General features: G+C 44.3%; 1 protein-coding gene across 1 annotated transcript in view; it reads left to right on the plus strand.

Moving 5' to 3' along the window:
* Window positions 1-23,999, plus strand: part of Dock2 (dedicator of cytokinesis 2) — a 409,472-nt gene that overhangs the window by 96,786 nt on the left and 288,687 nt on the right. The window contains exon 23 of the mRNA XM_034506657.2: window positions 19,611-19,719. Within this exon, the coding sequence (XP_034362548.1) occupies window positions 19,611-19,719 (109 nt within the window). The remainder of the gene's footprint in view (window positions 1-19,610; window positions 19,720-23,999) is intronic.

The raw sequence follows: 23,999 nt of genomic DNA on the forward strand, positions 1-23,999 counted from the left end.
GTTTGCATTGTTCTCTTAAAAGCAGGTCAAACAAACAGGCAGAAAGCACAGCAGGATGGCAGTTTTAAGTCTCAAGTGACCTCAATGTGTGTATTATTAATTTGCTGTGAGGTAAAGCCATTTAGTCTCCTAGTATGTAAAAGATATTTTTATAATAGTGGATAGCCGCCACACACGTACCTTTCATTACTGCCAACCTCTGGAACTCTCCACATGTTCAACTGTCATGTACTCCCTTTGGAGGCTTCTAGAATGTCGTAGATATGACGGGTTAAAACATGGGAGGTTGGTGGGTGATTTTACCTTGCACATCTCCCCACTGCTTGGAGAGTGACGAGCAAAGTTCTAGGTCCCAGTCTTACCTTGGGCTTCCCAGGGATCAACCCCTATCTGGAATCTACTAAAAGCCCAGACAGGAATCCTCTCATGAACATACAAGAAGACACTCATCACTTGGTGATTCCAAGCAGGATGGATGCAGAGTGTAAGTGTGCCCACCCGGCTGGGGCATGCTTCTGGTTTAGGGTATTCAGGCACCTCTTGTGCTCAGGGCTGAAATAAAAAGAAAGAAGTTTGTCCAGGTGCGCAGGGTGGGCCCTCATGATCTTGTCTTGAGTGCCTGGGGGGGAAATGGCCTTCTCCAAGATGGTTTTCAGTGTTATTGTTCTTTAGTTGAGGGTAGTAAGAGCTATATAAACCTTGGGGAGTGGGTAGGGGGTTTTGTGGTGAATGAATATCACTGACTGGGGCTGAGGTGCCTGGAATGCTTCATTGGCATGAAGAGTAATTCCAGGTGCTTACACCTGTAATTGGGCCACCAGGCTGGGATCGCGAGGCTGCATGTACTGAGCATGCAGGCCTTGAACAGGGAGGGAGTGATCCTTACTCCGGCTGGTCTCAAGATGAGATTTTTCAGGGTTTGGACACATCTCAAACTCAACCTCACTCTAGCTCCAGATCTGATGTCCCGGTCACATGGTTCACTTGTCCCACATAAATGTGCATTTATAAGTGTGTGTGTGTGTGTGTGTGTGTGTGTGTGTGTGTGTGTGTGTGTGTGTATGTGTGTGTGTTGGGGTAAAGTTTGGCATGTTTCTTGGAACAGCTCACTAGACATGTACTGCAGAGAATGAGATCTGCAGATATTTAAATCCCAGGAGAATGGAAATAGTGTTTTTGTGCAAATCCATCTGAAGCTGCCTTGGAAGCTCTAACACAACCTAGGGGATGTGATAAAATTGAGGATGGATCCAAGGAAATTAGCCCATCGAAGGGGTGGGCAAGACAGAAGGTCTAGGTAAAGCAAGGTCAGGGACACAAGAGAAGAAGCAGAAAGGACTCATATTCTGGGAGCCCTTTGAGGGAGCATGGTGAGGGAGAATCAGTATCCCTGGTTGCCACAGTGATGTCATGCTCTAGGGAGGTTGCTGGGCGCTCTGAGGAACAGTCGGCCCCTCCCTAGTTTGAACTTGTGTCCTTTCACTATAACAAAATATCCAAGGCAAGCTAGTTCCAGAGTGGTGCCTGCATCGGCTCAGTTCTGGTGAAGCTCAATGGTGTGCTGTAGCACTGTGACAGAAGTATTTCAAGGGTGAAAGGATCATGTAAGCAGCCAGAAAGCTAGGTGACCGAGGAGCAGTCAGGCCCACTGTCATACGACAACTACGGAATCCCCTCTAAAGGCATGCTTCAGTGACCTAAGGACTTCCTGTAGTCCCTTCCTCTTTGGAGGTTTCCCCACCACCTCTCACCACCGCCATACTGGTGACTAGGCTCCTAACTTGTAAACCCCGTGGTGGGACACATACAAACCTCAGTCAAGCCGTAGCAGCATCCTCTCTAACATCCAGTCTAAAGGGCACTGGAGAAAGCTCAAAGTACTGGAGGGCTCAAAGTACGATTGATTCCGTGTCATCCACATGTGAGTTGTGAACATTAGGACTGCCTTGTGCTGGGATATGGTCTTGGGCCCACTTCTCTACCTTTGGCCTTCGGAGGCTAGGCAGACTTCTTCATATTCTGCTCACAGCCAAGTATACGACACTGGTCTTGTCTGCTCCCATTGTCCCTTTAAATGGCTTAATTTTGTAGAACAAGACTATCTGCTGTAGACAGTTAAGAGAAAGCCATAGAGGACATGAAATGTACTTTCTTCCAGGATGAAGCAGTGGGCGACTCTCTTTTCTTGTTAACTCCTTGTTAGAAGTCTGTGAGCTAGTGAGATGAATCCTCGCCCCAGAGCAAAAATCGCTGCTTCTGACAAATGCCAGGCCTCACATTTCCTCAGAAAATGACTCAGATGGGAGCGCTCTCTACAGAATAATATGGAGATTTAGCAAATGTGTTCACAAATCCCTTGTGACTAAACGTGGACATTCTGTGTAAGAAAGGTCTAGTGTGCCAGAGGGCTGAGGGTCAGCAAGTGAACAGTTTTCAGAGATGGGGAGCCATGTCAGGATAGCTGGATGTACTTCAAATGCATTAGAGGTAGGCATTGCCCAAAGGAACATCTGTTTTCTTAATAAGAAATATGTTATTCAGTTACTGAAATTGTTGTTTATTATATCTTTAGGGTAGAATAAAATCTGTGAAGAATCTTGTGATGAGGCACGTCTGGGTACAGTCATTCAGGTCTTTAAACCTCTCATCTCCTAGATGTATTTCCCTAATGTAGCTGAACCAGAGACATAGGGACTTCATTCATTCATTCATTCATTCAATTACTTAGCACTTGCTGTATCTCAAACAAGCATGAGAAACCTCCCAGGTCTCCACTCCTTCCCCTTGACTGCCCCACCCCCACCCCCAGCGACATTCAGTGGCCTCAGTGAATGGGCTGTTGGCTGAGTGTCTTCTCTAAGCCAGATTGAGTGTCTGGTCCAAGAGGGTTAATCTTCTACTTTGTAGAGGAAAACAGGTGCATTGGAGCTCCCATCAAGGCAGGTTTATGGGGATGCTGAGGATACCCCAATGGCAAGCACTAGGGTTGGTAAGTGCTAGCCTGAGGCTCACAGGTTTGGGAACTGAGACTGACCCCACCATCATTGTGATCATGGCTCTATCAAAATGTGCTGGGTGACTCTATTCTCACTCATGAATAAGGAAAGCTGCTGCCTGGGCTTTGGCCTTTGCTCCTTTGTCTGGGACTATGGGCATTAGCCAACCATAGGTATGGTCCGGTCCTAAGCAGCACCTTGACAGAAGCCCAAGCGTGGGCTCCATAGAGTCCAGTAGCCATGGACCTACTTGGGGATGCTGCATATATTGCCTCTCTCCAGTCCCAACTGCTGGCTTCTTGGAGTCACCAGAAGTGCCCTGGGCCCCTCTCCAGATATCCACGTGGTTGGCAGGCTGCCTGAGGCTTAGGCTAAGTGACCTGCCTCCTTTCTATCCTTCTGCTCAGACATACTATGTTCTAGACTGTGAACATGGACACCCACTATGCTGCAGCCTTTCCTGTGTGCCTTGTCTCTTCCTTGCTGAGGGTCTATGAAGCAGGTCAGCACTAAGAGATCTCTAAAGCAGAACCTAAAGCCCCCATACCCATGTTCCCAGGCTGTTCACACAGTACCTCATGGCCAGATACCTGAGCACTGGACAGGAGCCCTCACGTTTTGGAGGTAGCATCTGCTCCCCGTCCCTTTCCAGGAACTGTAGAGCTGAGGCTGTGGGGCTTATTCTCTCTGTATCTGTGCCTTCTTTCCTTCTCTTCTCTTGCACCCCTCTCTTCCATTGTGGAACTTCAAAACTCTTCCCCCTTTCTTCTCTTTATGACAGAATCTAGGTCTTTCTTATACTGACTGTCTCCTCTGGGTCCCAGAGGAAGCATCAGTTCTACCATCTTATCCAGGGTGAAACACCATCACTTACCTTCGTAGTCTTGCTGTTCCCTAGACTGTCATGGTGCTCCCTGTTTGGAGGTCCCAAATGTTCAGATAGGTGGCCTTACACTGTCACCTAGGTCCCATCCTTCCATGCATCCAAACCCATCACTTCAGCTGTCACCCCTCTGCAGAGACCCAAGCTCCAGATCCATGAATTCTCCCTTTCCCTTCTCTCCCTTCCTTCTTTCTTCCCTCCTTCCATTCTTTCCTCCTTTTTCCCTCCCTCTCCTTCTTTCTTTTGATGGAAATTCAAAGTTATTTAGAAACAGACTTAACAAGATGTCTGCTCTCACAGACCCACAAACCAGCAAGCAACAGGCCACAGAACAGAGAGCCTGGTTCTCCAGGCTGTGTTTTTTAGTCCTCCATGTCTGATTCACAGTGGAAGTCGGAACCCTGTCCCCTTTTCAGGAGTCTTGCAAATCCACCACATCTTGCCCTCTTTACTCCAATTTCCTCCCCTTCCTTCTCATGGCAGGTCAGGACCACTGTCTTGCAGCACCTAGTCCTTTCCTCCTATGGCTGATTCTCTGCAGATATTGTTGGGCGTCCTCAAAGCTTAGCATCTGCACACATGTGGAGAAGCTCATTTTTCAGTTCAGTCTGGATTCTTTTTCTCCCTGTCCTACAGCTCTGGGTAGGAGTCTAGGTCAGTATTGAATAGAAATGGTGTACATACTGTACCTTTTCTGTCCATTATAAGCTTCAGGAATTATGGGCTGTTAGTCATTTGATGGTGGTGTCCATTGAGAAGGGCTAATAGATTTTACTGTGATGGCTTGGATTTATTTCAGCCGTCTTAACTATTCATTTTTCCCTCCTGATTTTTGTCCTTTCTCCTTCTTTTGGGTTGCTTCCAATTTTTCCATTTTCTTCTTCTCTTTTATGACTTCAAAAGTTATACTTTATATTCAAGTTTTAATGGCTACCTATGTATTATATCATACACATTTAACTTAATAAAGTTCAAAGTTAATATCTTTTACATTCTTCCTGAATAATAAAGGGACTTTTGGGAAACTCACTTCTCTCTTAAATGCTATGCTATTATTATGAAGCATTTTAATTTGACTTTTAGAGATTATCTTCACAAGTAAAATACTATTATCATTTGAAATATTTGACATTTTTGGATATTTTTACCAATATGAATTTACCAATACTATTGGACTGGTAAACATGTACCAATAATACACCTAAAAAAATAACTGAGGAGACGGGCAAGAGAGATGGAGCAGTTGGCAATTCCAGAGGCCTTGGGTTCCTTTTCCAGCACTCAGGGTTGTGACTTCAGTTTCAGGGAATCTGGCGACCCCATCTGGTCTCCACCAATACAGACATCCACATGGGCAAAACACTCAAACACATAAAATAAAAAGAAACCACATCTTTTAAAATAACTAAGGACGTAAATTTTATGATTTTAGTAACGATTTATAAAAGAAGTCCTCCATGCCTCCTGAGGCTTTTGATGCTTGTTTTTTCTATTTCTGAAGGAAATACTTCAGAATCACCTTCAGCAAGTCCCGTTTGCAAATTGCTCAGTGACTGGTTTCATATTCAGAGGTTTTATAGATGTGGTTGTCTTTTGGTTCGTTGATAACTCTCTGTTAAGGCTAACCTTATCCTGCCATATGGTAGCACCTTTTCTTTCTGCGGCCTCTCAGGCTCTCCTCCTGGTCTGCAGTGTTCTGCAGTTTCCCTGGGATGTCTATACGGAGAAAGTTGCGTGTTTTGCTGGAAGCAAGTCTTTTCAGATCTAGGGTTTGGTGTGCTCACTGCCCGAGCAGAAAACCTCCTGGTTCTTTTAAAATGTGTTCTTTTCCCAGCAGCCCATCTCACTGCATGTGGGTATACCGTCTAGAGACTCACAGTCTCTAGAACCTATAAACTCTTACATTCCTTACCTTCTTTCTTTTGAGGCTCACTCTTGGTAATTGCTTGGGTCTTTTGTTTTTGTTTCTATTTTGTGCTCTTTTGAGATAAGATCTTGCTTTGTGTGCTAGGTGACTTGGACTTCCCAGCATCCTCCTGCTTCAGCCTCTTGGAAGCTGGGGCCTCAGGTGCACACACTGTGCCTGACTGACAGTGTCTAACACATTTTCTCCTTTGCCCTGTGCGCTTTTCAGAGTTTCTCGACAATGTCTAACTTGAGGTATTTTCTTCTAGCAGTTTCAGACCTCCAGGTGTTCTATTAAGGCCCAGTGAGTTTTCATTGACTCTGTGCCAGGTGGCATGTGGCGATTTGCTTGCACCCTTCCACCTCTGGATGCCCAGTTTTCCCAGAACTACTCATTGAAGAGCTCAGGCGTATTTCTTGAAGATAAGTTTTACTTAGCTGTAGATTTAAGTGTTCTCTATGTATGTCTGTGTGTATACACATGTTGTCTGTCTGTTTGTGTGTATTCGCATGGCATCAGAGTGTGCTGTGCGTGTGTTTGTGTATATCCATGACTCCAGGTATTAAGTTCTAAGAAAGATCAGACTTCCTTTGTGTCATTCAGACATTGCCAAGTAAAGCCATTTCCAACCAGAGCCCTCTTTAACCGAATGGTTTGCTTCTGAATACAGTGAGAAACATGGAGAACATAAACACAGAGCCCTGGAGAAGACTAGCTGGTGACTGAGAATCCTCAACAGAGATGCGTTTTCCCTCTGCTTACTCAGAGCTCAGGATGAGTAACTTTCTAAGTGATGCAAACCACTTAAAGGAGGCATTATCCCCATTTGGCTCATGATTTCAATCATTTTGGTTAATGGCCAGCCAATTCCCTTGATCTCAGGTCAGTGATGAGGAGGACCACTCTGGAGCAGGGATCTGTAGCAGACCAGGCTTGTCACCTCACAGCATGGTGGTTGGGAAGGAATGGGGCAGAAGGGAGGCAGGCCCAGGATAAGATAGTGACCCCCTAGGACACGCCCCCTCGGGACCTATTTCCTTCCACTTAGCCTCCAAAGGCCACCACCACCTCCCAATAGTGCCATTAAATGATGACTCAATAGATGGATTAATCCAGGAGACTAGGTCAGAGCCCTTATGATCCTATCACCTTTCAATGATCGAATGCACCAGCTAGGGTCCAAGCCTTCAACATTTAGGCTTTTGGGGAGAGAGTTTCCATCTAAATTGTAACAGTCTTCAATGAGCATCACATTGTAATACTTCCCTGTGGCCATCAATACAGTAAAGACACTGGGGTTTGGCAGACTGCTTCATGACAAGGCTGGATTTACTATTTTACTTTGCTTTGGGTTATCCTGTGTGGATCCATTGCTTTCTTGACAATTCTGAGTGTCAATTTTTGATAGAGATGTATTTATTTTTGCCGTATGGATCTGAGCATTTTGACTGTGTGTATGTACATATGCCACATGCCTGACGGGGGCCTGTGGAAGCCAGGAGAGAGAGAAGAGTGTTGGATTTGGGGGGACTGGAATTACAGAAGGTTGTGAGCTGCCATGTTAGTGCTAGGAATGGAATCCCAGGTCCTGTGGAAGGGCAGCTAGTCCTCTCAGTTGCTGAGCCATCTCTCTAGGCCCTCATGATTCATTGTTAAATCAGTCTTTGGCAGTAGTTTGCACTTGCAAGTCTTCCTGGGCTATTCTTTCCACTGAGCAGTCAGTTGGTAGAGGTCGCCAAACTTCAGTCTGCATAGTAGCCAGAGGGGTCTTTCCAGAGATCAATTTAGATCAGGGGTTGCTGTCTCTCTATCCATGGAGTATACAGTCAAAGACCCTGGTTACTAGGGCCTAGTAGATGCTTGAAACTGAAGGAAGTCCTGGATCCTGTACAGACTTATGAAGTTTAACTTTTACACAAGCATGGTAAGAGATTAAGAACAACAGCCAGCAGTAACACACAGCAACAAAACAGTATACTGGAATGGGGATGATGCGAATGTGCCCCCTTTTTCTTTTCCCTCTCCCCAGCTGTCTCCCCAGAGTTAATGTGAGAGAAACGGTGGGCAGTGACTCTTCAGGTGGAGGGGATGGGACTGCTGTACCCCAACTCCCAAAGTTCATTTCTTTGCATTACTCTGGGGATGAAGAGCTAGGGGCCTGGGAGGGTGCTGCTCTGGCCTTGGCAGCCCCTGAGGCCATCTGGTCCTCAGGCTCATCTCTCTCCTGGTCTGGCATGCCCTTCACCCCTTGGATTCACTCAGTCCTGTTGAGGGCCAGTGAACTTGATGTCTCTGGGCCCTTCCATTTATTCATGGGCTTTTTTTCATTATTATTTTTCTGTTTTTCTCTGTCGCCATAAGGTTTATGTCTTGGCATCCAAGTCTCTTCTTGCTTGGGTGAATCTTCCTGATGTATGCTGTCCTGGCCTCCGCCGTTTATCTGTGAAGTGCATGTCATACTTACTGGTTTACTTGTTTGGGTATTGGATTTTTAGTTCCTACCATACACGAATTGTACAGCGACTGTGGAAAATAACTGGTGTACAGTGTCTTTGCGTAGTGATTATGTAGAATGACTGGTGTATAGTGACTGCACAGTGACTGTGCAGAGTGACTGTACAGAGTAACTGTGGTTGTGTATAATGGCTGTGTATAGTGAGTGTGTATAGTGAGTGTGTATAGTGTCTGTGCATAATGTCTGCACAGTGACTGTGCATAGTGACCATGCACAGTGATTGGTGCATTGTGATTGTTACATAATGACTGGTGCATAGTGTCTGCATAATGTCTGTGCATAGTGACCGCACACTGTAACAGTGCCTGTTACAGTGTGATTTTTGCATCATGACTGCTGAGTACTGACTCGTGCATCATGACTGGATTGTGCTTGTGCACAGCAGCTGTATAGTGACAGGTGCAGTCACCTCTGCATTATGACATGCCACATGTCTTTGTCAGTGACTGATTACCTCATGAAAGCAAGCCAGCTTGGATACAGTGACAGCTGCCCTCCTCTGTGGCCCCGAGCACACAGGGGAGTATGGGTTTTTGTTTGTTTGTTTGTTTGTTTTTGTTTTTTTTGTTTTTTGTTTTTAGCTTTTCTTCCCCTGCCCTTCCTATGGCTTTCTCCCTGAGATAGCTCGATTGCTGTCCTCATTTGGTTTCCGGCCAGGTATAGGCTGCTGAGTCAGCAAGATACTATGCTTAAAAAACAAATGCTGCCCTGAACTGCAAAGCTTACCTGTTTGGGTCAGATATCCCTTCCTCTATCAATATTTCCTACTTTCATTGGATTTTATATAAAATCTGTTGCCCTTCCCATTTACAGTAAATATTAGAACTTGGTGTCTCCTAAACTCTGTAAGTCCACAGACACGTTGAAGACTTTCCCCTGGCTTACACACTGCAGCTTTTATCTGCTGTGTGCATTCCAAGCTCAGTTTTCCTGAGGCTGGGCTTTTGCCATCCCCTCCAGCCAGATTCCTTAGGCATCTGCTGGGCAGGTAGCCTGCCTGTTCCGTTGCTAATTCATAGGTGATATCAAGGCCTGGAAACATGGATGAGCAGCCTTTTAGTACACGGGTGTTTCTCACCCGTTTCTCGGGAGTTTTATAACTGCTCTTGGAGTTGACAGCTTTAAAGGCTTTAGCTTAGCATTTATTCTTCCAAACACTCAGCAGCGACACAGCGCATGCCTGTTCCGTGCACGTTAGCCCAAAGACTCTGCTTCCTCTTTTAAGCACCCAAATTGATAACACAAGTTTCCATTTCAAGTAAGTTAAAATGGCTGTCTGTGATAACAGCTTGGTCAGCATTAGCAAGCAAACACTGACAGTTGCTTATTGATCTGGTCACTGTGCTAGGTCCTAGGATGCAAGTGTGAATCGGGTCAACTCAAAGTTTTCATGGACTCTTTTAGTTTAGTGGGGAATAGTCATTGAACAGACAAACTTGGAGGTGCATGTTAGTCAAGGGGAGGTGTGTGGTAGGTATCCTAATGAGATCAGTCTTGTCCGGAGGTTGGGGGTAGGGGCTTCTGAACAAATGGCATCCAAACTATGGTCTGAGTGCTGAGTTTTGCTGTGAAGGAAGACAGAGAGGTGATAAAGCCAGAGGCGTTCCCTGAGATTTGGGGCTTTGATTACAGATCAACAGTGAGGCATATATGCTTTCATGAATGTGCACAAGGCCCTGGGTTCATTCTCCAGCTGTATCGGTGAGGCGGGAGGGGCAGGAGGGGCAGGAGGGGCAGGAGGGGCAGGAGGGGCAGGAGGGGCAGGAGGGGCAGGAGGGGCAGGAGGGGCAGGAGGGGCAGGAGGGGCAGGAGGGGCAGGAGGGGCAGGAGGAGCAGGAGGGGCAGGAGGGGCAGGAGGGGCAGGAGGGAGAGAATATATGAATCCCAGAGGCTTAATTCAACAGTATTTTTGGAGAGGGGATCAGAGTTGAATGACCTACTGAAGGCACAGCCTTTACTAACGCTGGTGCTGGTCTCTAGCTCAGTCCTGAGACTCAGACCATCATACCTTCAGCTGCATTTCCCTCTTCTGGCTGCTTCCTAGCCTTCATTCAGTCTTGCTGTCATCCCAGAGAAGCCTGCACAATGGAAATTATAGTGTGTTTGAACTTGATTTTCCTTGGATGTCCTCAAGTTTTACTGAGCAGGTTTTTTTTTTTTTTTTTTTTTTTTATGATCCAAGGTATCAGTAAGGAAAATGTTAAAGACTTGTTTTTAACTATACACACCAAATGCCGGGGGCTCTCAGTGGCACAGAGCCATAAGCCTGAGGTTAATTATCCCTCTCAGGAAGCCAGGACTCAAAGAACAAGGTTTGCATGCTCTAGGCATGACCACAGCTTAGAGCAATAATAACTTGACATTTCTTGGGTAATTGTCTGTCTAGCCACAGTCAATGCTGGAAACCAGGAAGCAGAAGAAAAAAAATCAGATTCTCTATCCTGTGAGCATCCAGGGAATCTGCCCTTAGTTGTGTTACTTTGTGTTAGATCCTAGCACCAGCCATGGTTCCCTAGTGAAGAGAGAAAATTAGGAAGGAATTTATAGAAAAAGAAGCTGTAGAAAGGAGCTGGGGGCAGCAAGATACATTCACCCCCACCTCAAGAAAGAGTAACTTTCTCTGTGAAAAACTGTAATATTCTCTTGGTTAAATCAGTTATGCATGTGCATAATTGGGACAGTTGTCACTTACAATCCCTGTTCTATGAGGTAACTGAATTACCAACTTAATACATTTGTCCTGGCTGGTTTTCATGTCAACTTGACATAAGTAGAATCATCAGAGAATAGGAACACTCAATTGAGATATTGCCTTCAGAAGCTCCAGCTGTAAGCAAGCCTGTGGGGCATTGTTTTATTTAGTGATTGATATGGGAGGGCGCCGCCCATTGCGACTCATGGTCCTGGGTTCTCTAAGAAAGTTAGCTGAGAAAGCCATAGGGAGCAAGCCAGTTGGCAGCACCCCTCCATGGCTTCTGCATCAACTCCCACCTCCACGTTCCTGCCCCATTTGAGTTTCCACCCTGAGTATCTTCAATGATGAACCATGGTATGGAAATATACATGAAATACCTTTCTCCTCAGTTTGGTTGTAGCGTTTCATCTCAGCAACCAAAACCCTAACTAAAACAACATTGGTTTCTAGTTTTATTAGTTGTGCATCTATGGATAATCACCTTAAAACTTATTCTTTGTTATCATTTAAAGATATCATAGAGACCTAGTATGTTATTAACAAGAAGTAACTATTGGATAAGATAGTAAGCCATGCAGGAAATAATTCTTTGCTTTTAGGCATCCACACTTTTATACCAACTGGTCCATAGAGCATGAGCTAAGGCACTGATGGAGATTAGCTTCTTTTTTAAGTCACTGATGCAATCTAGAGTTTTCTCTAAGTGTCTCGAAGCATGAAAGAGTATATATATATATATATATATATATATATATATATATATATATATGTGTGTGTGTGTGTGTGTGTGTGTGTGTGTGTGTGTGTGTGTGTGTGTTTCTATCCTTAGAAACATTGTTTGGGAACGTTCAATTTCTAATTATATTGGAGTAAAAATGCCCGAAATACCATTTTTCATGCTAATGGAGAAATTTACTTAAGAGCAGAATTATGTGACTCAGTGGTTCCTGCCAAATGATATAAAGCCAGTGGCTTCTCTCAGTAGAATGAAGGATGGCATGGGACACACGTCATCGTCTACTCATGACTTATGGCTCCTTCCAAGGCTTTGCTCAAATCTTATTACCTCCTTAACTATTAATTTATCACACAGGGTTGCCATAATTTAGAAGTAAAGTGAAAGCTATGGATGGACTATTTTTCTTTCATTCTCCCCCCCCCATATTGTTAACTTCTATTTTTATATTATTATTCACCCTGTTTACTTTTCACCTGAGGTGATTTTTCTTCAGCGATTACATTAATTTTTATGCTCTCAATCTAGACATCTCTTCAAAGCCGGTCTTCCACACACGGAATCTGCCTTCTTTCTTCCTCCCATCCACAAATCATTCTCCCCTGGGGTGATTTATAGAAGGGCTCCTTAGTGATGCTTCTTTGCAGTTTGCCCTAAGGGGCGATCCTTCTTTAACTGTCACCCTCTAGAGAAGCAAGGACTTGAACACAAATAGTTTTGTCTTTGACAAAAGGACTGGCACCAGGAGTCTGTCTGAGTCCTGCCTGTTGTCTGCTGTTGGCATTCAGTGAAATAGTGCCTGTGTGATGGTCTCTCTGGTTGAGATGCGTACTGTTATCATCGGCTGTAGCATATTCAGCCACCCCTCATAGAGTTCTGCTGTCTTCATTCCCTTCTGGCAGAGAAACTGTTTATACTTCAAGCATATCACTCCTCAAGTGAGATCTTCTCTGGATACCATTAAGCACAATATCAGACTTCCAGCTCATTGTACCAAAATTCCATGTCTCAACCAGCAAGATCAGGCCTATGCATGTGGCTTAGTTATTAGGGAAGGGTGGGGTGGTGACAGTGACCGTCCCTGGAGGACACTGTTAAGGAATGGGGCCATCACTTTCACAAGGGTCCCGTTTCTTCCCTTGTTGCACTGATGTTAAACAACCCTGCAGAGTGCATTGCATTTTGTTCCATTGAAAGAACTGATAAGCACAAGGAAGGATAATTTCCAGGTAGACTCAGAGAGCTTGTTTAGCTGTAATTCTTAACTCAGGTGGAGAGATACAGACAGAGATGGAGAAGGGGGGAAGGGAGAGAGAAAGACAAAGTACACAGAGCTCTTGGCTCTGCTCTCCTGGAGCAATCACTCTTTAGAAACAAGAAGCTGCTCACCAGGCAAGCTGTCCTAATAAAACAAGTGTTGAGTTCAGACGTAGGAGCACAGATAGTTTACCTTGGATTTGGAGCTTCACGAGAAAAGGGATAGAACCAGTTATCCAGCTGCCTCCCTCAGTCCTCCCAAGACATTTCTAGGGCAAAGGATGTTCTCCATGTGCCCACCTGCTCCAGCTCCTATGATGGCCATTGCTAGGCTCTGTTTCTTCGTGGTTACATTATCTAGTGCATAAAGGGGTGAGATGTGGAGTCGGGGACACTCATAGGCATTATATGTTATTTGAAGCCTAGCTGAGTCTCTACTCTCCTAATGTTGTGACCCTTTAATACAGTTCCTCATGTTGTGGTTGACAACCCAACTGTAAAATTATTTCATTGCTACTTTATAACTGTAACTTTGTTACTGTTATGAATTGTAATATAAATATCAGATATGCAAGATATCTGATATGTGACCCCCGTGAGAAGATCATTTAACCCCCAAAGGGGTCGAGCCCCATAGGTAGAGAACCACTGCTCTCCATCCTTATTACTTAATGGTCATAGCAACTGTATCATAGGGTTGCTATGGTGATCGAAACTACAAAGCACCTAGGAAATGCTTAATAACAAACAACTTCTAGTAGTTGTAGTTACTGAGTAGTAAAGGAGATATTGATGCAGGGTGTAGCAAAGAGAACTTCAGGCCATGCTGGAGAGCATGCTGCTCTTGAAGTGAGAAGAACACAGCTCAGTTCTGGCTTACCGAGATGTTATCTGCAGAGCCACAATCAAGGGGCAAGATTTGTTTACTCTGTAACCTATCCTTGGTTGCTAGCTTGCTCTCGATGGTCCAGGTCTGTTGCTGGAGATGAGAATCTTATGATAGAAAATGCTTTAGTGTCTGTCCTAGGGATTCTATAGTAGTGGAGAAAGCAGGCACACAAGTAATCATGAAAAACAAGGCGTTACAGTGCTGAGAATGAATGGTGAATTGAGTGTGTATCAGTCAACACGGGGAACTCACTTTAAAAAGGAGGCTCTCTTCAGTATTCACTGAATGCCTGATGTTCTATCTCGGGGCACCAAAGTACCCTGACCTTGTGTGCAAGATAACGAAACGGTATAGTGATCTCACTGTTTGATTAACTTACCTGGCTCTATAAAAGATCATGAAATCATTTAAAATAGATTTTTTTCACTTAAAAAGCTTTCAATTAATTTAATCTTTTCCCCTGGACTCCTGTGAAATGTGAGGTGTGTGTCTTGCCAAGAAAAAAAAAATTAAAGCAAGAATGTGATAAGGTGATTAATAGGAAGGGTGTTGGACAAAGGGCTAAACTTGGGGTGCATCTCTGGTACTGCCGAGGAGAGGAGGTGAGACAGACAGGCAGTGGTGGGTGGTAACATAGGAGTGGACATGAAGGCAGAGAGAGAGGAGATACCAAGAGGTGACAGCATCGTTCAGAGCTCAGGCCCCCCACACCTCCTGAAACCCTTCTTTCTTCTGTCCCATGTGAGATACAGATACTCTGACAGATCTTGTCAAGTGAGCCAGTCTATATGAGAGACAAGCACAGGGCCTGACCAGACTTTTATTATCTGCTTTTTCTCAGTGTATGGTGGTCAATGGTGGACATGTGGGCTCTCATGTTAGTTTTTCTTCATTAGTGTCCAGTGTAGCACCTGGCACATTAGGTATGTGCTCTTCGAGGGGCAAGCTTTCTGGATATGCTGACCTCTTTCTCTGTAAGACTCAGGAAGCTGTGAAAGATGGATCCAGAAGAGAAACTGGAGTGTGTTGGAGACGATAACTGATATTTGCCAACTGTATACTACACTCTAGACTGCCGATGGTTTTATATGGTGCACAGAGTCTGTTATCCTAACTTCTGAAATCTCAAATGCTCCAAAAATCCAAAATTTTCTTAGTGCTAACCTGGCTCCGTATGTGGAAAATTCCACACCCAAACTTTGTTTTCTGCATTGAATTATTTGAAGTGGTGTATAAAATCACCTTCACACTTTGTTTATAAGGTTTAGACGGGATATAAATGAGTTTTCTGTCTAGCCCAAGATATCTCATTACATGCTGCAACTCCAGAAACTATTCTATGTCAGAAGCACCTTATCCATGTCCCACTTTGGGCCAGGGGATACTCCATTTATGTTTGATGTTTAGAAGAACCCAAATGGAGCAGTGTAATTTCACTAGCTAAGAAAACAGATCCTGGGTCATCACCTCACAAGTGACAGACTGAGCAGAGCTTGAAACCTAGAAAGCCTTATCTAAAGATATATCTAAAGACATATTCTCTCAGAGAGTCTGGAAGTTGTTGGGGAATTGCTTGAAAGGATGGTTTAGTCAGAGCGTCTATAAAATGTTCGAGATATGGAAAGAAATGAACCCTCTCCCTTTCTCTTTTCCCAGCTGGAGGCTGCTTTTGTTTAGGTCCCTTTCCCTGGGCTAATGTTCAGGACCCGGAATGTTGAGTATATGCTGAGGCTTTATGCGCCTGCAGAAGAAGTGATACAGGCGCTGTGTGCACCATATGGGGCCCTGTTGCATTTAAAGAGTGCTCAGCTGTGCAGTATCTCCCAGCATGCTGCACCGGCTATACAAGCCCCGGGAGCTGCAGTGCTGGCTCTGGACGGAATGCACACCTGGCAGCCCAGCCTCCCAAGCTGTTCCAGTTTTCCTTGTGGTCAGGGCCCTGGGGCCCCTTCAGTAATTTGCTCCCTGGCAGCGTCAGCTAGTTTCAGATGCATCTTTCTAAGTGTTCTAGGCCAGAAAAAGAAACATTTTCCTTCATGAAGCAATGACACAGAGCGAGGATTAGAAGTGATGTAGAGGCCCTCTGCCGTGACCTTGGTTTGAAGGCCATGGTTACAGCAACTCAGCTAGATGGGGCTTTTTTAGTTTTCCCTTCAGGCTTCTCAGGGAACTGCCTAACTGCCTCACTCTCATCTGGCTGACACTTCCATATAATCTAAAACTCCTATGTCTTTTTTTCTTAGTCCGTAATTACTTGAAATATTCTATTTACTTATTTACGATCAAATCAGAGAGCTTGCCAACAAGAGCACATCTGTTGAGCAACAATGATTGCTGATGTTTAGTTAAGCACTTATTAAGTGCCAGCTAAAACATTAAGCACCCCAAACACATCTCTTCTTAAAATTTATTTTATGTACTTGAGTGTTCTATCTGCATGTACACCTTCAGGCTAGAAGACGACATTGGATCCCATTACAGATGGTTGTGAGCCACATATAGTTGCTGGGAGTTTAACTCAGGACCTCTGGAAGAACAGTTGGTGCTCTTAACCACTAAGCCATCTCTCAAGTCCCCTCATTTTTTTTTTAAATCCTCCAAGTAACTAACTTTTGTGGGACTCAGTGGTTAAGAGCACCGACTGATTTTCAGAAGACCCACATTCCCAGCGCCTACATGATGGTTCACAAGAATCTATAATCCCAGTTCCAGGAGATCTGACGCTCTCTCTGGCCTCCACATACAACAGGCACACAAGAGACAAGTGCATAAATGAGGTAAAACACTCATACACATTAAATAAAAATAAATAAATATATTTTTAAAAAACTTTATATGAACATTATATCTTTATATCTTCTATTTTTATCAACCAGGGGACTAAGAGTCCAGACAAGCAGGTTTTTGTTTTTTTTGCCAATATGTGGAGAAATATGACTCTACCACAAAGCCATTTCTAGGAAGTAGATTCCTATTTCCTTTCTTGTCTGTAGCAAGGTCATCCGTCCCAGCTGTTGCCTAAACTGATGCAAGTCTCTCTACATCCTTGGTGAAAGCCAGGCAGATACAGCACCTGTTTCTATCCCTGGCTTCAGTGTGGTACATAGATACTTAGCTTTGATATCTGTAAAAGGAGCAGATGAGATTCCCATCGTGGCAAGGGCCCCAACTCTTTGCTTCATGGGATTAGCATCATTGCCTTCCCCACTTAGATTCCCAGAGCATAGGAAGAGGATGCTGAACCCTGTTTCAAGCCATGCATAAATCCTGCAACCCCAAGTGAATCACACCTCTTGCTGGAGGAAACTAGAGTGTTCTGCAAAGGCAATGTTCCGGTGGAAATCCTTGGTTAGCGCTGAAAGTCCCTTGTCCTTCCTACCTCAGGGAAGGTGACTCTGAGTCACTTTTCTGATCTGGTCCTTGTCTCTTCATTTGTCCAGCTAAGACATGAATGAACAGCTTACTAGGCTTCCCAAGAGCTCTTGGCTTTGAATCCAATCCCGGAGAACTACAAGTAAAAGCTGCACTCATTGAAGTTCTGACTATAGAGAAGCTGAGACAAAAGCAACTAGGCCTGACCTATGCAAAAAGGAAGTTTATCATAAGGGCAGTTGTGCAAATTACAAACCTCAAATAGACTTAATGAGAGCATACAACTGGGAACACGGATGGTTCCCAGGATCTCTTCAGGGGAGTTCATGAACATTTTCCCTAGAGACCTGCTATTTAAGATGACTCAACAAAACCCCTTTAAAACAGATTTATTTTTTATTTTATAGGTATGACTATTTTGCCTGCATGTATGTTAGTTTACCACATGTGTGCAGTGTCCCTAGGGATCAGAAGGCATTTGATCCCCTGGAACTGAAGATACAGATGGTTTTCAACTGAGGATGCTGGGAAATGAACTCAGGACCTCTGCAAGAGCAGCAAGTGCTCTTAACCACTGAGCCATCTTTTCAGCCCAACGAAACCCATTATAATTTTTCCCTTAAATAAAAATGCCAAATCCCACAGGCAGGAAAAGGGAATTCTATGTGATGACTCAGTTATGGGGGTGGGGGGGGGTGGGCAGGTCATTCAGCAGAAAAATGTGGCTAGCAACCATCTTTGTGAATGGATCAGGCAGGTTCATGAAGATGACCTTCTCAAAGCCACTTTCCTCATACACACAGATATACAGGGGAAGATGCCGTGTAGAGAAAACACATCTGTGCAGATATGCTGGGCAGCCAAGACAGTGGGTTAAATGAAGCTGAGAGAGAGTGAACAAACTCAGTGCTACAGACCAGAAAGAACCAGGGTGACATAGTTTATTGGTGATTTCCAGGCATCTATGGGCAGCGGAAAGAATAAGAGATGAGCCAGTAAATGAAGGAAGTGAGGAAGAGAGACAGAGGAACAAGGACACAAGGAGATCTATGGCCTTAGAGGAAGAGGGACGGAGGGAAATAAAGGAGATAGGGGGAGAGAGACAGAGGCAGTGATAGATAAGACACAGACACACATATAGAGAGACAGAGACAGAGAGACAGACATAGAGACAGAGAGACAGAGACAGACACATACACACAGAGAGATTGAGAGAGTCTAGCTGAAGGAGGCAAGCTGAGATACAGAAAGGCAGACATACAGAGAGAGAGAGAGGGGGGGGAGAGAGGAGAGAGAGGAGAGAGAGGAGAGAGATATCGAGAGAGTCTAGCTTAAGGAGGCAAGCTGAGACACAGAAAGGTAGGGAAGAAGCCGGTGAGGGGCAGGTGGAAATTTCACAGAGACAGTAGTGAAGTGGCTATGATTGGTTAGCCTGTTAGGGAAGGGGAGCAAACAAACTCTTTAAGTGTGTCAGAGCTTTATCTCAGGAAAGCACCTTTAGCAGAACAGGCTCAGGCTGGTTCCTGACATGTGGGCTGTGACAGGAGAGGTGCTCTTGGTCTGAGCTGAGGACAAGAGTGTTCTTGTGTGCATGTCACACTGGATGGCACAGATTAGGCTGTGGAGATTTCATGCTTGCTGATAAAAGCTTGTTTGGAGAAGCCATGGGCTGAGCAAGGCTCTTAGGCTGGGGGAAGGGGCTCAGATTCGTCGAGGAAGTAGCTTCCGGGCAGCAGCCCATGTCTGTATTAGGAGAGGACCTGAGTCGTTGGAAGCACAAACACCGCCATGTTCACAGTAGCTGATTTCCTTGGTCAGATGAAAGAGGCTCTGTTTTGTAAATTACACATTTCTGTTATGTTAATGTTTTTATATTGATAACATCAGGTCTTTATAATCAGAGGAAGACAGTTCTGAAGTATATAATAAGGGGGCAGAATTGAGGGGACAGGGTGAGCATTTGGCCCTGATCCTAGGAATGGCTGTAGGAACCCAAGTGACCAGCAGGTGGTGGCTAAATGGAAGGGACAGCACACTTGAAAATATTTCTCCTTGGGGTTTCCAGGAGACTTTGAAAATCCAAGGTCCGAAGCTCAGATAACATTCCAGTTCTTTGTGGTTCAAGGTAAAAGAAGGAAGGTGGAAGAGAGGCAGGTTTCTAATGTTCTGTGAGTCTGAAGGTGCACAGCACCAGGTTCCTTTTGGATGCTACAATACTGGCTCCTCCCTCTCCCCAGCAAGCCCTTACCTCCCACCCGTTTTCATTTACATTGGAAAAGGAGGTTGTGGCTAGCTAGCAGCTGCCCACTTTCAGATGTCTTGCCAGTTGGTTTAAGAAATGACCCAGATGTCTTCTCACAGGCTTTACGAAGGCAAAGAGCAGATGGAGTTTGAAGAATCCATGAGACGGCTCTTCGAATCTATCAACAACCTGATGAAAAGTCAGTACAAGACCACCATCCTTTTGCAGGTCGGTTCAAGCTTTAAGACTCTTCTGTGCTAGCTTGTGGCCACCCAAAACTGACAGCGTGCTCTGTCCACTGAGCCGTTCACTTTTGTCTAATGTCAGTTAAAAGCCTGAGCCTACAGTCTGCTTTTAGGATCATGAGGACCAAGGGCTCCACTGGTGGAAGGGAACTTATTTATCATTTGTTTCACTTGGGTGTCCCAGCAGCTCCCTTTGGAATAACTCTGAAGCTTGTCTTATCTAGGTAGAAAGTAGCTAAACATGGCTACCTCTGATGCTGAGATAGGAAGGTGATGGTCTTCTCCACCGAGGTTCTGATACTCTGCTTTTAATTCTCAGCACCATTAATTCAGGCATCACTTGGGGATTAAAGAGTTTCTTCGCTGGATAAAACAGGATGTGTCTAATCGTGGTTCCAAGCCTGTAGACATCTTAAGGGCTATCTTTGTGTTGGGGTGTGGGAGTGGGGAACAGCAACCTGCAAGTAAGGAAGAATTTCATAGCATCGACTCCCAAGTACTGGCTAGGGTGGAGGTTACCTTGGTGCTTTCTCAATAGAGAAAAATCCAAACATGTTTATCTGGGTCAATGAATTTTTTTAATAATTTATTTTTTATTTACTTTTGGATCAACGATTTGATGCAGACTGCTTCTTTTAAAAACCACATTGTAGTTCTAGTTGCTAATTTAAATAGCCATACTGCCTGCCCTTACACCCAGGATTACCTAGCCTCTGATTAGAACTAATGGAAAAAAAAAAGAGGCATTCAGGGAGAAAGGAGGTGGGGAGGCAGAGGCAGTACCATCTGGCCAGAGGGTATTTGCTGTTGATGCCTTGGGTAATAAACTTTACATTAGATCTTTAGTAAATTCAGGTGCCTAGTTATCATCAGTGGGTTTTGGTACAGAATGTGGCTAGGATGATGGGGTGGGGGTGGGGTAGGGTGGAATAGAGGTAGAAAACTCCCCCAAAGATTTTAACACAAAGCAGAGTTTGGGGATCAGTGCATTGGTTTCTTTTGGTTTAGTGGATATTGAAAACCCTGCAGGTATTAGAGAGGTCTCTGAGTTGTGTATCCTTATGTCTATAGTACCTAGCAGAGCCCTGGTATAAGCCCCTAGAAAAAAAAAGCTGGGAATGAATGAATGCATTGATGTAGAAACTGAGGTGAAGCAGCTGACAGGCTGAGTGGGAAAGCCAGGATTCAGATCCTTCTGCCCAGCCCTGAAAACAAGACTCCAACAGTTGCAGTCCACTGTGTTTGACTCCATTCATTCATCCATGGAGGTGGATGTCCTTGGGACTAGTTAGGGCCACTGACTTCACAGTTTTCAAATTCCTTTCTGTTTTGCCAGTTTTTTTTAAAAATGCCTTTCCAATATTTCCTTTGCTGCTCAAAAGAAAAGAATAGTTTCTATAGTCCTAGAAACCCCACTATAATGAAATAGGTAACCAGAGCAGGGTTAGCCTGATATGTGACAGGATTTGAACTCATCTCCCACCCTGGCCTGTATCACATAGAAGCTGCACAGCAGTAGGAGCAAAAGCAGGGGCAGGATACCCAGAGAGGGCTAAGGGTAACTAGTTACCATGAGAGTCTCCAGGGAAGATGCTGGGGGGAAAACAGAGATGATGAGCAAACAGAGAACTCCATTTGGAGAATGGTGGAATGGAGCAGAAGTGGCCCAAAGAGGTAAAGGAGTCACACACACACACACACAGAGAGAGAGAGAGAGAGAGAGAGAGAGAGAGAGAGAGAGAGAGAGAGAGAATTTCCTAGAGCTTTTTTGTCCAGTTTTTACACCTGATTCCTTGTGATAAATTGTAGATATCTTGTGAGAGAAGAAAAGAGAAAGGGAGAAAGGGAGCAGGAAGGTAGTGAGAGAAGAAAGAAGAAAGAAATGATGCAGGCCGTCAGGGAGCAGAGAGGGCTGAGTGAGCACCTCCCTGACAGGAGCCTGGGTTAAGGAAGATGTTCTTGATGAACCTTATTCTGTCAAACATGCGACGTCTCAGCCTCTTCTGTTTCTTCATATATAAAACTTTACTGTTTGATGAGGTTGCAAGAAACATTGTCTACAAAAGAACAGATTAGAAAATGCTAGCTACACAACTGAAGAAAGCTAATGCGATTGTTACGGTTTGTGCATAAGTCATTTTAGTCTGGTTCTTATTGTCTGGGTAGACTTAGAAAAGCCCCGCTTTCCCAGATCACACTGTTTCTTCTCCAGACTTCCACCTCTGAGCCATGCAAAGGGGTTTTATCTAGTTTTTTTAAGGATTTGCTCTAAGGGCCAAATTTAGCTTTGGGGATTTGCATAAAGTCAAAGGTACTTCCTGCCTATTTATATGGCTTTTGAAACGCTATCAGGAGGGATTTAGAGCTATCTCAAATATTAAGAGCAGTACATTGGAGGAGAATGTAAGTTTGTTTTATGGTGTGAGGAATGGGCTAAATCTGGGAGGGAGGTCAAGTTCATGCCGGCAACCCCTACACGAGGAATGGTCTATAGTCTATGGCCTTCTCAGTGCGAGGGAGAACTGTGGCTAAGCTGAGCCTGGATGGGACCGAGATGCCTCAGTCCTTCCACATGGGCATGGAGCCCTCAGCGTTAAGCATATCACCTCTTTCTCTAGACCTTTGTTTTTTTCCTTTTGTTAAAAAAAAAAAAAAACCAAAAAAAAAAAAATCAAAAAAAAAAACAAAAACAAATGTCAAGTTGTAAGGGTACTTTGTAGAGTTAAAAGAAGTAGTCTGTGGAAAATGTGAAACACATGACTGTTATGTCATTTCACTTAAATACTTGTTAGTCATTGTGCTGGCTAGTTTTGGTCAACTTGACATAGAGTTCTCTAAGAAGAGAGAATCTCAATTGAGAAATGGCTTCTATCCTGTTGGCCCATAGGGAAGTCCATGTCATGGTGTGAGAATACTCACAGTTGACATTCCTGGTTAAAACTGAGCACTTCCAGCTGTGCAGACACTTAGAGCTGGAGCTGTCAATCATGACAGCTTTAGTTATAAGTGACGTGGGTCTGGTTCGAATCTTGGCTTTGTCCATTGTGAGTTCTGGGACCTAAGCAAGCTATTTCCTGTTCCTAAGACTCATCGGGCTCTGTTAGGTATTTTCAGTGGTTTTCTTTATCCTTTGTTGACATGGCAACAATTCACTCAAAACCATGAAGTTAATTTAAGGCCAGTAGTTCAGAGTAGAAAAAAAACAAAACAAAACAATGCAAATGCCTTCCATGGATTGTGTGCCTAATCTATATGCCAGGCACAGAGCTGGGCTCTTCACCTACAGTATTCTGAATCTAACCAGAAATCTGCAGAGAACTGCAGTTCCCAGTGTTCATGGAAGCTGATAAATTAATAATCTCATTCCAAAGTAGACTTTGTCCAAAGAGGAAGGAGCTAGAATTTGAAGCCATAAAGGCTCCTGAGTCCAAAGTCGATGTTCTTCTCTATACCACAAGAATGATTTGGGCCAAATGCTTCCGAGTATTTTCAGTCATAGGCCACACGGTCAGGAGTGTCTGCGTGCACAAGCTTTGTCTCAGGGGTTGAAGAAAGTGGAGGGGGTTGACAGGCTCAGCTGTACACACTCATGAGCTACATGTAGCCGCACTGTGAGTGAAGAGACTGGTGACAAATTGCCACCTTTTTCAAAATTCATGATATTGCATAATGCCCATTTTGATGGTCTCAGTAGAACTGAATGCATTTAATAGATGCATTAAATGCCTTCCTGTTTTGCATGGTCTCTGACACGCATGCTAACAGCTGTTGGAGCGTCCAGGAGGGCAGGGACATTCTGGCAACAAACACTTTTTGGTGGGATGAATGAAAGTTTTTGGCTTCTGTCTTGTTCCCATTGTGTTTGGTTGGTTTCTTCTGTGTTTTATCGTTTATTACCTGTCACACTGTTGAGTAAAAATCTTACAGATACATTGTTAGCTCCTTTGATCTTTGCAGCAACACCTTGTAATGTAAATACTCTATCTCTGCTTTTAAGATGAGCAAAAGAAGACTCAGAGGGGTTGAGTAACTTAACCACAGCTATAAAAAACCTGCTCTTGGAGTTGGGTGAACGATGCAGAAGAGTTGATTGCCATCAATACTACTTCTACCAACAGTAGTGTAAACTAGTTCCACTAAAGATTCAAATCCTTATGGCAAAAGGCAGAGGAAAGCTACACAAGAGAAAGATGGGCAGATATCCACAGTCATGAGGGCAAGATGCTTTAGAAGAAGTCTGCTTTCCCTTTCAAATTGTTGTAA

Source organism: Arvicanthis niloticus, chromosome 6 (assembly GCF_011762505.2).
Source record: "Arvicanthis niloticus isolate mArvNil1 chromosome 6, mArvNil1.pat.X, whole genome shotgun sequence".
Taxonomy (NCBI): domain Eukaryota; kingdom Metazoa; phylum Chordata; class Mammalia; order Rodentia; family Muridae; genus Arvicanthis; species Arvicanthis niloticus.